Source organism: Crotalus tigris, unplaced genomic scaffold (assembly GCF_016545835.1).
Source record: "Crotalus tigris isolate CLP2741 ecotype Arizona unplaced genomic scaffold, ASM1654583v1 scf7180000017550.10884619, whole genome shotgun sequence".
In the NCBI taxonomy this organism is placed as follows: domain Eukaryota; kingdom Metazoa; phylum Chordata; class Lepidosauria; order Squamata; family Viperidae; genus Crotalus; species Crotalus tigris.
The window spans coordinates 10,828,074-10,842,016 of record NW_024096468.1 but is presented as its reverse complement, the minus strand read 5'-3'; the positions used below and the strand labels follow the sequence as shown (position 1 = coordinate 10,842,016).

The 13,943-nt window shown below is 40.2% G+C and overlaps 1 protein-coding gene across 11 annotated transcripts in view; it reads right to left on the bottom strand.

Annotated features, from left to right (window-relative positions):
* TRPS1 (transcriptional repressor GATA binding 1) overlaps window positions 1–13,943 on the bottom strand; it is a 120,328-nt gene that overhangs the window by 34,562 nt on the left and 71,823 nt on the right. For all 11 annotated transcript variants that reach the window (XM_039342256.1, XM_039342303.1, XM_039342263.1 and 8 more), the window contains one exon: window positions 11,019–11,941. In XM_039342256.1, coding sequence (XP_039198190.1) covers window positions 11,019–11,941 — 923 coding nt within the window. The remainder of the gene's footprint in view (window positions 1–11,018; window positions 11,942–13,943) is intronic.

The window sequence follows — 13,943 nt, the reverse complement described above, 5'->3', positions numbered from 1 at the left end:
TGCTGCTGTGAAAATGCCTTAACGCTAGGTGAATAGCCCGCAGCTCGAGCCAGTTTATGTTGTGTCGGAGATCCACCGCTGACCAGCGGCCCTGTGTCCACTTGGTCCCCAAGTGGCCTCCCCAGCCGAATAAGCTCGCATCTGTTGTGACTACTACTCTGTCTGGTTCCCTGAAGGGGGACCCCCTGAGGAGAGCTGGAGATAGCCACCACCTGAGGGAGTGTCGTACTCTCAGAGGTATGCCTACCCTCTTCCGGGATGCACTGATTTGTTGTCTCTGAAACGGGAGCATGAACCATTGCAGTTCTCTTGAGTGCAGCCTTGCCCAAGGAACTATTGCTATGGTCGATATCATCTTCCCTAGCAGCTGGGAAAGACAGACCAGCGTCACTGACTGACCGCGGCTTACCTGTTTTACGGCTTTCTTTATGCTGCTGAGGCGTTCCTGTGATAGGTACACCTTGCATTCCTTTGTGTCTATGACCGCTCCCAGGTGGAGTATTCTCGTAGTTGGGGTTAGATGGCTCTTTGGAAAGTTCACCGAGAAGCCGTGGTCCTGCAGCATTTTTATCACTAACTTTAGGTCCGCCCGAGACTGCTGGGCGGACGATGACTGGATTAGAATATCGTCCAGGTAGCACTGGACTCTGACTGGTACGTTTCTTAGTTGTGCTGCCAGAACCGCCAGAATCTTGGTGAACACCCTGGGCGCTGATGACAGGCCGAATGGAAGTGCCCTGTATTGAAAATGGTGCCCCCTGTAGGCAAACCGTAGAAAGCGGCGGTGAGCCAGAGAGATAGGGATGTGCAAGTATGCCTCCGTGAGGTCGATCGATGCCAGAAAATCCCCTTTCCTTACGCTTCCAAGGATGGAGCGTAGTGTCTGCATTTTGAATTTGCGGTATTTTATGTAGAAATTTAGCCTTTTCAAATCCAAAACGGCTCTCCAACCCCCCGAGGGTTTTGGGACCACGAAGAGGATAGAATAAAACCCCTGGTCTCTCTGGTTCATAGGCACCGGCTCTACGGCCCGTATGTTTAGAAGGTGCTGAACGGCCTCGTTCATGAGCCTTCTCTTTGTTGGGTTTGTGGGACAGGGGCACGGGCGGAAGCGGTTCGGGGGCTTTGAGAGAAATTCTATAGATAGACCATGACGTATGGTGTTCCTGACCCATACGTCCGTGGTGGTCTCTTCCCACTGGGGAGCAAACCCTGCTAGTCTGCCCCCTATGGGAAGGTCTGGGCGGGAGTCATCTGGTACGGCGGAAGGGGCGGTTGTTCCCCCGAAAGGGCCGTCTTCCCTGTGTTTGCCTATGTCTTGTGTTCTGTCTGTCCCCCTGTCTTTCCCTATCCTGTCTAGCTTGGAAGGGTTGGGAATTTTGAAAGTAGTTGACCCTGGCTTCTGTACGAAAGGATTGTTTCCTTCCCCAGGAGCCGGGTCTCTTGTCCTGCCTTTTAAGCATGTGTTTAAGGACCTTGCGCTTGTCCTTGTTCTCTGTCAGGTATGGCGTTAGTGCCTCACCAAACAGCTTTGCCCCTTGGTACGGAGCCGAAGCCAATTTCCACTTGGATTTGGTATCCGCCTGCCAGTTCTTTAGCCAGAGGATGCGCCTGCTCGTGTTGTTTGCCGCCATTGCCTTGGCTGAAAACTTGGTCGCTAAAAGTGTTGCGTCCGACGCATATTCCGTGGCCGCTACCATTTTGCTGAGTTCCTGGTGAGTGCGTATATCCTCCATGGGAACCCGGCCCTGTAACTCACGGAGCCAACAAAGTGTGGCTCTGGAGAAAAAGGACGCAGAGGTAGACGCCCTGGTAGCCCAAGCTATTGCCTGGTGCGTTCTCCTGTAATTGGACTCACTCTTTCGGTCCTCGGCTTTAAGAGCCTCAGCAAAATCTCCTGATATGGCCGTGTCCGATATCAGGGACCTATGGGTTCGTCCACCACCGGTACCTCCAATGTTCCCTCTAGCTCCCTTGCTACGTTAAATAGCTTCCTCTCCGCATTGCTAGGAAGCGGTAGGGAGGTTGGCGCTGCCCACTGTTTCCTTATTGTGTTTAGGAACATGGTCGGGCATGGTATGCGGTGTTGAGTGGTTACCTTTTCGGCGAACGTCGGCTCAGCCTCCGTGTCAACTGTGACAGGCTCCGCTGGTGTCCCATGCCCCAGATGGGCTGTGGCCTCAGCCTTGCGCAGAATAGTAACAAAAAGAGAAGGGTTAAACAGGCCGCTGAAGGACGGCCCTTGAGGTGAGGTGTCCTCCTCCTCCTCAGACATTTGAATCCCTTGTGACGTACCTGGCTGGTCCAGGTAAGCTTCCTCAGAGACCGACGAGTCTGAGATGGAGGAGAGGTCCTGATGGTCCTCCGTTTCCTCCCGATGCCTCGTTCTAAGTCCTAGAGGCTTGGCTTTTGAAGTTTGAGCCCTGGCCTCAAATGCACGGTCCACTGCCTGTGCTATTAGGGTAGCTAGCAGATCCCCCGTCAATGCAGGAGGAGTGACCATTGCCTGCGACCCTGCAGGTGCTGTGGTTAGCATGGTCCTCGGGGTTTCCTGTAACCTCCGTGGGGAGGGGGATCGGGAGAGCGATGAGAATTCGCCTATCCCACCCTCTGTTTGGGACTGTGATGAGTTCCCTAATGACCAAATGGCCCGTGGGGATGAAGGGAGACCCAGCGGTAGGTCAGGACCTATTCCCCCATTCTGCCTATTTTCAATTCTGGCCCTTTTCTGGGCTCTGTCGAACTCTTTTTCTAGGGCTTGGTGTCTTCTGATTGCCTGTTTGTCAGCCTTCTTTGATGACTTCCTTGCAGCCTTTCTAGGGGCTGCAGAGGATTCCGAATCCTCTGAAGCAGGTGCTCCAGAGGATGAAGGCGGGGCTCCAGTGGAGGGAATGATTGCTTCCTCCATTCTCCACTAACGCTGGGCCGCGATAGGGGGGACCCAGGTAGTAGGAGAGCTCCAACTTTGAGTAAGGACAGGCGCACTACTGGGGGCGTCTGGAACTCAGGAGCAGACTCTGCAAAATTGTCAGAGTTAGTCACTGTGCACGGATAAGAACAGGCACGCTAATGGGAATGCCTGGAACCCGGCTTGACTATGGTGGGTAAGGACAGGCACGCGACTGGGGATGCCTGGAACCCACCACTAAATCCAGAGGCGTACGGGCCACTAATGGGGGACCCGAAGTCTGGAAGGAGCCAAAGGCAACTAAACACAGTTAGTTATGAAAGGTTCTTATTTACTTTAGGTAGAAGACACCAAGTCCTGGAACCAGTAGCTATGTGTCTGATTTGAATGTCTCTGAATGAATAATAGATGCTTTAGTACCCCAGTACTGCTTGCCTATTAATTCACTCCAGCGGCTGAACCTAGCTTTCTTAAGGAACTTTAACTCCCCTGTTTGGACAAAAAATATGGCCGCCGCTGCCAGGAAACTACTGCGCATGTGTTAACAAGGCTGCCTATGCCACGTGCGGTTGTAACAAAGAGCTGCGCGTGCTTCCAGCTGTGCAGACAATGGCGCCTCGTTTAAAAAATCCTGAGCAGCCTGGAGTGAAAAGACTGCTCCTTCGCACGCCAGCTGTTTCCCTTAATCAATCTCCCTCCCAGCATGCGTCCCCTTTGTCCTCCGCTTCCCTTGCTAACTGCTTGCCTTTCTGTCTTTTTTTTTGTTTGTTTGTTTGTTTTAAACGCGAGGGGTTGCCCGAGCCTCCCCGTTTGTTTAAGGCGGCTGCCGGCTGCTGGAAGGTGGCTGGGGTTGGTTAGGGAGGGGAGTTAGGGATTTCCCCCTTTTAAGTGGGGGTGGTTTCCCCTGTAGGAATCTGACTTCCTGAGTTTTACAATTTAGCAAGGAAATTTTTGAGTGGTCAATTAAATTGAATTAAATTATCTCTAATTAACTTTTAAACTAAGCAATTTCAGCTACTAGAAAAAATCCCCCCTAATGGAAAGGAACTATACCTGCCCAGGAGCCAAAAGTTGTAGATGTCTCGCATGGCCAGATCAGTCAAGACTAAAGGATCATGGTCCAAGACGGGGCGTGGCAACTTTGGCTGACTGATCTGATTGGCCAGGAATACAGTCTCAACCCACTGCGTGGATTATCCATCTCCAGTGCTGGAGAAACAACATTTTGCATGTAAGAATTGTTAAAACTCTTGCCAAACTCACCAGAGAAAAAGGGGGAAGGGGGGGAAGGGAGGGGAGAAGAGGGAGGGGGAAGGAAGATTCAAAGCAAATTTAATAATCACCAGTTCCTTATAGAATATACTTCTGTAAGTATCCTGTTTTAAAATGTATTGTTTTAGAACATATTTCTGGTTGAACAGAAAGGGTGATCTCAACTAGATTATCTGTGTACTGTTTTTTACCTCTTTTTGTCTACCTGGTAGTATCTTGCTGCCAAAACTTATTAAAAGAGTACAGTCTTCATTGATCTGCTTTATTTCTAGTTTTATTTATTTAATCTGAGGTATCACACACATCTGGTTTGTTTAAAAAAAAAATGCCACCACAAAAAAGTATCCAGGCTCAACTGAAACAAGTACAAGCTTTCTTATAAATAATCAAACACCTAGTAATCACCGTTAAATATTAAAAAATATCAAAAATTCCTTTATACAGGCCATCATATATCCCTTCTTATGTATTTAAAAAGCAATATTCATCTACAAAAAGATGCAAGGGATAAGGGATTCACATGAAGACTTTTAAAAGAAAGTGAAATCCCTCCCCAGTTAAAGAAATTGAATGAAAATGGAGTACAGAAGTTTTTTGGGGGGAATGGGGAGTTAAAAAGAATGAATGCTGCCACCATATTTTGTTTAGAATCCAGAAACTAGATTGGAACTGGTCCCTCTTACATCCATAGTGTTATGCAATCTTCTGAAATTTGGTGCCCTGCAGATGTGTTAAACATGAACTGCCATTGGCTCTAACTCAATGGCAGTTGGAACCTAAACACATCTGGAATATATCAGTTTGGGAAAGGATGCTATTTTTCATGCTCAGAGATTAATGCAATCATGCCTGTTCATTATATAGCCTCACCATTTTTTATTTTGAGATCACAGAGATCATCAAGTAGCAAAATTCCCAGGAATGATCATTTTAATTCAAAATGCTTGTGCCTTTATATATTTCATACCAGTATTATTCACAAGGTATGCTTATGCTTCTTATTTGCTTTTGGTTTTTGGACACCAGAATATCTTCAAAATAATGAGCTGTCCTTAGAAGATATCAACGGTTTCACAAAAATATCCAACTGCCCCATACTCATATGTGCCAAAGGCCACTTCGTTTGCCACTATGAAGTTGTCAGTAACAATAATACTAAAGCTTAGTCTAGCTGGCTTCTTAGCATAAATCTGTAACATGTCTGGATATTATCTTCCTGTAATAATATCATGTAACAAAAATATTTATGACAGTTTTTATTTAAACGAATGGATTCTTTGCTCTTTGGGTCAGGCAACATATTTCTATGCCCAGAAGTCTTTTGGAAATGTAAGGATGTTAAAAACCAAATTAATAACATGGTACCTTAGAGGGAAAAAAAACCCTGCTAGTTATAATTAAAAACATGTTACAAAATTGCAGCAAAAAGAAGTTACTCCGTCTTCTATTGTAGTATAAGAAATCTATCTGATCATAGCCTTGATTTGTTTAAAAAGTTATCTCTGATAGGCTTGGTTACCCTAAAATTGTATGTAATTGGAAACATTTTATTCTGCTTGCTGGAAAAGGAATGCAATTTTATTTAAAGCAAAAGTTTTATTTTTAAATATTAGACAGGTTTTTTTGCACAGAGTGGTAATTCACCCACTGAATTATTCATTCATTAAAATAGCTTTATTACCCATCAATGCCCCAAAGTGACTAAGTATTTTCTTAAACAGCCAAATATATACTAGTGCCACAAGCAAATTACTGTGTAATCATAATTTCAAATCTAAAAATATTTACTCACCTTTCTGATCTGAAAATACTTATCTTTCTTAACTGTGTCATCTAAATCTCATTTGCATTCTAATTAGAAACAAAAAGTTATGAGTATCTTACACAAGGCAGTAAAATTTAAAGACTGAATGATTCATATGTTAATCAGTGCTGCTTCAGTTAAAAAAAGAAATGATGTGAACACACATGTGTGGGTGCATCTATGCTAGAATGAAAAGCACATTGCTGCACACTAATTCAAAGCGGAAGAATCCTGCTAAATCAACTTTTCTTCATATGTTCATATGTATAATAAAACAATGTGAAAAATGTGGTTATTCGTAAAACATTTATCTGTTAAATTAGCCATCTGCCTTTATCTTCCTATTAAACCCTTCCTTGCCATTTTCCTGCTCTGATTCTGCTAGTCTTTATCACTTCTATTATGTCCTGATTTTTCTCATTTTTCTAATATATATTATTTATTGCTTTCAGACCTTTAAACCCAGGTGAACTTAATCACTTAATATGCAGATCTATTTTTTTTTATTTTTTATTAAAAAAATAATATTGCAAACCACCTTACAATGTTCTCACCTAAAAGAAAAATAGCAAATGTTTTAAATAAAAAATTGCATCAACCATTTTCTTTCTTGTTCTATTTCTTCCTGTTTTCAGTCAAAGTTTCCCTCTAATGCATTTAGATGTGGCTCACTAGTTCTCAGCATGTCCCAAAAGTGCTTTTCTTCAAAAGGAAACTGAACTTTCTTTGTTTTGCTGGAGGATATTTCGCTTCTCATTCAAGAAGCTTCTTCAGTTCTGTTTCAGTTCTCTCCCCCAATCCCCCAAAAAGTTCTGAAGAAGCTTTTTGAATGAGAAGGAAAACATCTTCAAGCGAAACAAAGTCCCAATTTTGTCCCAAAATTCCAAGCTTCAATTAATCCTACCAGCTGGATTGTATCCTTCTGCTTTAAATCTACTTTTGTACTATTTTTATGCATCAATTGCTGCTTCACTGATTTTAAAAGAAGCCATTATAAATAATGCAGTATTAGTCTTACCTTTAACATGTAGCATAATCCACAAATTACTAATATTTAATATACATATTTTTCTAATCTATATTTTTTAATCAAAATTAAGTACAGGGTATCTAATCTAAACTGAAATCCTAGCACAAGACACAGCTCAAACTTATACTGTGGTTAGGAAATTCTCCTATCCCTGCCTAATGGAAATAAATGCAAATACATTTTTATTATAAACAAATTTCAAGAAAATGCACATTTAGGAGAAAACTTTGCAGGTCTTTCAACAATATATCCACTTTAATTTCATACTTTTTTCTGAGAAAGAGTAAACATTTTTGAGACATCATGCAATTACTTCTACTAACTGTAAATATTTGAGCAGTATTATTAAGGGAAAAAAGAGGTTTTGTATTTTTATATTTCAATCGTATCTATACTGTGAGGTAGAAAGTATAAATAAAAATGTTGAAGTTCATATTCGAATAACTATATTGGAAGATTTGAAGAAGGCACGTTGCAAAAGAATCAGCAACTTTTTGAAGCATGAAAAAACAATGGAAATGTGGTTTCAGTGACAGTACATCACTGCACAGCTCAAAGAAATACAACTTTCTGAATTATCACCTGATTTTAGAGTATTTTTAGCTCAATGCAAAAGTAAAAATAGGAAAAATGACATTGTGCCTAACAAAAAATATAGGCCTACTTTTAAACACCACTGTTATGATAATATGTAAAAGGAATACTACATAATATTACATTCATGATACACAGAGCATTTTGTTGTCCAAAAATTTAAGCTTTAAAATTCTGGCATTAGATTATTAATGCTATTTGTTTTCAGAAGTTGATGTTCCTCACTTTATCAAAATTCACCAAGGAAAGTCATTAGTTTCAACAACTATAATACTGTTCTTTTAAAATAATTATTTCTTCTTGTAATTCTTTCCTGAATTTTTTCTCATATTATTGTATTATTTTTTTCTAGATACAAACTACTAATCTCCATGTTTCACATTTGGACCATATGAGGCAAACAGAGACATGTATGTCATAAAAATTAAAGAAGAGCTCTATCCTTGAGTTATGAAAAGGGAATTAATTGATCATGATAAACAAAAGAACATTTCATCCCTTGGCCATAAAAATCCATGCTTCAAGCTATTTTAGATTTCCATGTTTAATGAAAGAATGCCTCTACCTATTCTACCATTAATTGCCAAAGACGATTAAATCACATTTAATATCATGCCAAACATATCTACTCAGTATGGAATATCTGTGATTCTGGTTTCAAGTTCAAATTCCACCAAACAAGTTCAGATCACAACGCAAAATCAGTATCTGCTCAAACAGAGTCTACAATCCATGTCCTGAAAGTTTCATAATGGTTCCCATGCCATTTAGTTGGAACCCAGGCTCCCCCACTCAAAAAAACTCCTCACAATTCTACAAAACAAATATTAAATTAGAAGAAAAAAAAATACCTGCTTGTCACTAACATGAAAAAGGATTAGAAATTTAATGACTGCCTCCATTGGTGATGCCAAAATATCACTGATCTACTGTTCCGTTAGAAAGTGGGCTGCTTGGACACAACACATTACTGGCACCAGGGATATAACAGATGTATCACCTATACAAAATACCAGGTTTAATTCTTAACATCTTTTGTTAAAAGGACACAAAACGACTAGAAAAACTTATTTTTGTGCTCTTGGAAGCTACAAATAATTAAACTAGATGGAAGAAGGATATTTTCTCTCAATCTACAAAGGTATCTTTTCTCTATGTATACAACATGAAGGGACACTCGGCAAGCAAACAATATATATTTATTCTCTATTGTTTTAATTGTTTTATGTTTTATGATATAGGCATGCCAGACTCATTTCTGAGATGGGTACTTATTGAAATTAAATACATACATATATAAATGAGATATGTTTGAATATTAGTAGCTCGGGTTGGTAGCTGGGCTGTTGGTTTGACATCCGGGCTTGGTAATTAGGTTCAGGATTGGGGGGGGGCATCCTCAGTGCGGTTTGAATTGTGTTCGGTTTGTTTGAAATGTTATTTCTGGTATTTCAGGTGAAGCAGCTCTCTCGCTCTCAGTGGTTGGTAGGCAGGGTCGATGTCAACTTGGTATATGATGCCTGATCTTTGATTTGTTTCTGTTGGCTCTTTAGGTTTTGATATGGTCCGTCTGAGAGTTGTGGCTGGTTTGTGGGCTACTGTGAGGTCGTGTTGGTCTAGTATCGCAATTCCTTACATACAGAACATTTCAGAAATGACAGGAAGACTACTGTGCCAACACGACCTCACAGTAGCCCACAAACCAGCCACAACTCTAAGACTCAAACTCACAAACAAAAATCAGGCACCATATACCAAGTCCAGTGCAACAACTGTGAAAACAACTATAGGGGCCAAACAGGAAAAAAGCTATCTACCAGTGCATGAGCACTCCCTGGCTATGAAAAGACACGACCCTTTGTCCCTCATGTCTGTCCACGAGGACTCAGAAGGACACAAGTTTGATCTAACCAGGACCACAATTATAACCCAAGCAAAGTCAAGGAGAGAAAGAGAATTTCTCAAGGCCTGGTTCTCCACCAACCAATCAGTGAACAGACACATTAACATCGACCCCACCTACCAACACTGAGAGTGAGAGAGCTGCTTCAACTGAAATACCGGAAGCAACATTCCAAACAAACTGAACACAATTCAAACTGCATTGAAGTTGTCCTTCCGAATGGAGACGAAACGTTTGCAACCTAATTACCAAGCCCAGAAGTCAAACCAGCAGCCAACATACATAAATATATAAATAAATATTCTATTTATATATGGCTATGTGTAAGTGCTCTTACCACCTCCTGGCATGGAGGTGGCATGTAAATGCCCTCACACAACACAAAACCAGCAACAGTCTGGAGTCTGAAAAACAATAGGTTGGGCAACAACAATAATGTTATAATGCAGCAGCAGAGTGATGGGAGTTATACAATTTAACAGAATAACAGAGTTGGTCTTCTAGTCCAGCCCCCCCTATTCACGCAGAAGACCCTATACCATTCCAGACAAGTAGCTGTCCAGTATCTTTTTAAAAACCTCCAGTGATGGAAGACCACAACTTCTGAAGACAAGCTGTTCCACTGGTTGATTGTTCTCAATGTCAGGAAATTTCTCCTTAATTCTAGATTGAATCTTTTCTCAATTAGTTTCTAAATAATCTAATTATTAATTGAATTATTATTAATATAATTATTAATAATCTAAATTACCAATAATGCTGAATAGCCTTTATAACATATAAGAATGCTTTATTTTTAAGACTTTCTTGCAATTCTCTATAGGCCTAAAGGCACTCAATCAATCAATCAATAAAAGACAATGGCTGCAAAAGCTTGGAAGCATGCACATCTGCCCTAGAAGGGAAAAAAATAAAAATAACTTGAAGAGACATAATATCTTGGGAGATTACATAAAATGATAGGAGCAACTTCACCAATTTGCTTCCTCGTAAATGAAAGACCTGCCATGGCAATATTTTAGCTATCTTATGAAGCATACAATGAGAGGCTGATAAAATTGATGTGAACTTATACTCTGGAAAATTTGAGGGAATCTTCCAGAATGTTGTCTGTCCACAAATTACCCCTTAGCCCATCCTCTACACATAGGGATTGCATCAGTAGCAGTGAAATGACTAATTTTTGGTGGTAAATTTTTATTTTTTATTTCCAAAAACAAAGGTAGGAAAGATAGTGGGGGCTTAATTATTATCCAATAATATCAGGCTCTGGGAAGTTGGAGTCTACTGAAGTTACCTCTCTGAAATGAATTATGGGTAGCTAAAACACAAAACGTAGAAAATAGTATCTAAGTTTAAGCAGCATGGCTGTAAACATTTAACTTCCCATAGTAACTGATTAAGGTTTTTGTCATTATAGAATTAATGGTACATTTTCATGCTTTCTTTTTTTGTTTATTTGTATGTTTGCTTGGTTAGGAGCCAAGAGATAACTATATATACAAACCTGCACATCGTAAGTCCCGTTTAGCAAAACAGGCCTTTGAGAACTGATGTCCTGCAGAACCCCTGATAGCACAGAACAGTTGACTTTCTGGAAGTCTTTGGAATGGCTGAACTGCACCATATTGTGGAGAGCTAAAATTTTAGTGTCGAGCTCAGCATCCTGCCTGGTGCGGTTGTGTAGCCCAAGGTGGTACTTGCGGAAGTGTTTTATAAGATCTGTGGGGTCGTTCCCATAGTAACCATAGCCACAGATGTTGCATTTGAAGTCCTGAAGCTCTGGAGACAGAGGCGCCGTATCTGGGTTCTCATTTGCCGTCAAATCTGCTTTCAATTTGATTGGCCTTAAGTCCCCATCTGAAGGCACTTGTGGGTTTTTTGAGGCCACCGAGGCTGGGCTTGAACTGCGGCCCTCAGCTTGACCACTTTGCACATGCATTGTTTCATCAATAGATTTTGGTGACATGCGAATCTCTTCACTTTTGTCTGTCAGATCTACTGACAGGTTGCAGGCCACATCTTGGGTGTCATCTGCATCTGATCTGTGGGGACACTTCAAGGATTCAGAGATTCCCCCAACAGCTGGAGATGAGAAGGCCGGCATATTTCTGTCTGTCATCTCATCATGAGGGAAGGATGGAACATTTCCTCCCTTATTGTGGCTTTCATAATTGAAGCCAGCCTTTTCACTCGTTGTAGAGCTTTTCAAGTCCTTTTTAGAGCTGGGAGATGGCTCTGGGACATGCGTGCAAAACTCCTCATCATTTTGCTCCACAGCCTCACCCGACTCAGTGTTGTCTTGCATCTGACCGGCAGAAAATTCTTCTTTTCTTTCAGTATTGTCACTTTCTGTACCTGGCGATTGAAAGGTCTCTGTTTCTCCTTCTCTAACGTTTCTTAGAGGGGGATTCTTTTTCCGGACCATATCTGAAAATATAAAATGTATACACAAAAGATAGAGTAAAATAACAACAATATACAGTACACCCAAGCAACCCATTCCCCTTCCACCTCTTCCCATATTGAAACATAAATAATGTTTGCCAGACCAAACAAAAATGTTTCTCCAGAAGATTTTGTACAATCTTGCTAAGCCAGACTTGGGAATAAATTTTACTTACATAAAGGGGAGGAACTTCTGTAGAAAGGACAGAAACATAATTTCATGTTGATCCTTTATTATTGTACCATACGTTGGCCTGACAATCTTACTGAAATTTGATCTAGTCCAATTAATTAATTAATTAATTGCTGTTATATAAAACTATTCTGTTAGAACCCAGGAATGAGACCAATATTCCACCAAGCAATGTACAATTTCAAGACTTAACCCAAAAATATTAAAAATATCACAATGAGATGCAGTTTTCTTCAACCCTTAAAACCTTTGGGATCTCTCAAAACTGACTGGAAATTCTAAACGTTATGATTGCATGCTATCTAGAAGAGTCAGGATGACAAAGGAAGCTAAGCTAAGCTATCTAGATTTTCTCCAGTTAGATACATCAGTTAATATAACAATAGCAATAACACTTAAACTTATATCCCACTTTACAATGCCTTTCAGCACTCTCTAAGCAGTTTACAGAGTCAGTAAATATTGCCCCCAACAATCTGGGTCCTCATTTTACCGACCTAGGAAAGATGGATGGCTGAGTCAACCTTGAGCTGGTCAAGATCAAATTTCTGGCAGTGAGCTGAGTTAGCCTGCAATACTGCATTCTAACCACTGCACCATCATGGCTCTTAGTATTTAGTGCTAATATTTTGGTATCATTCACGAAGAACATGCTGCATTCTTATTAAAATGGTAAAAGATGAAAAAAAAAGCTCAGATGGATCATAATGGGATCAATCTTAGGCCAAATACATACACGCACACAGATTTATTTTTTGAAGTCTCCTTCCTAAAATTGGTTTCAGCAATGTGTCACTTTCATGTTATATTAGACTAACAAGGAATAATTTTATTATGATACTATGCCAGAACTAATATTCTAGATTAAAATTTTCATCATTCCATCCCTCCTGGTCCTGCCAGCTAGAATTACGGGCTGAATCCATGTGCTAAAGATTGAGCTACCGGTACAATTAAAAAAAAAATGTTTTAGATAACTACCAATCATTTTATCTCAACCTTCTTAAGGTAAAATAAAATGTTCTCATGTAATCTAAGTTACTTCAAATTTTGTATTGCTCATAGCCCTGCAATCCCATCTTCATGATTATCAAGTGTACAATGTCTAAAAACGAATCTTTCAGGCACTTTTTATATTGCAGCAATTCAATAATATAATCCAAAGCCCAAAGATAGGCTAGAAAACATAGAAATGTATAGAGAAAAAAGTCTCCTAAGGCAGACACAAATATTCAACGGATGTCTTTGCTGAAAAGGCATTCACGAACCTCACTCCAGACTTATAGAGTTAATCATACTCTTATTGCTCAAACAACTTTGAGAAGGTAACTTAGAAACAGCTGCTACTTCATTCATTTTTTTTGCCCACTCCAAATTCTCTCCCAGTCTGGAACTTAGGAACAGATACTTAGAAATACAGCAAAAGGTAGAAATCCCTAAGCTTCCCTGGCCACCCACTGTAACATATGAGAAACTCTAATGAAGCAGATTTTATCCAGAAATAAGAATAATATTCCCTGCCCGCTCATATCAAGTTTTTTCTAAAAATAAAGTTTTGTTGGACACTTATCTACTACATTGCTCTGTTTGAAAAATATATCCTTTTTTCTGCATTTGTACACTATCAGTATCATTATTCAAGAAGACATATTATCTAAATAAAAACCCATTTGCAGTACTTCTAAATGGAGAAACTATCTATTGGCAAGTCACGCTAGAGAGAGTGGAAATAAAGAGAAAGAATATAAGGCATTCTACAATTATTATCTCTAAGACAAATAACAGATTGCA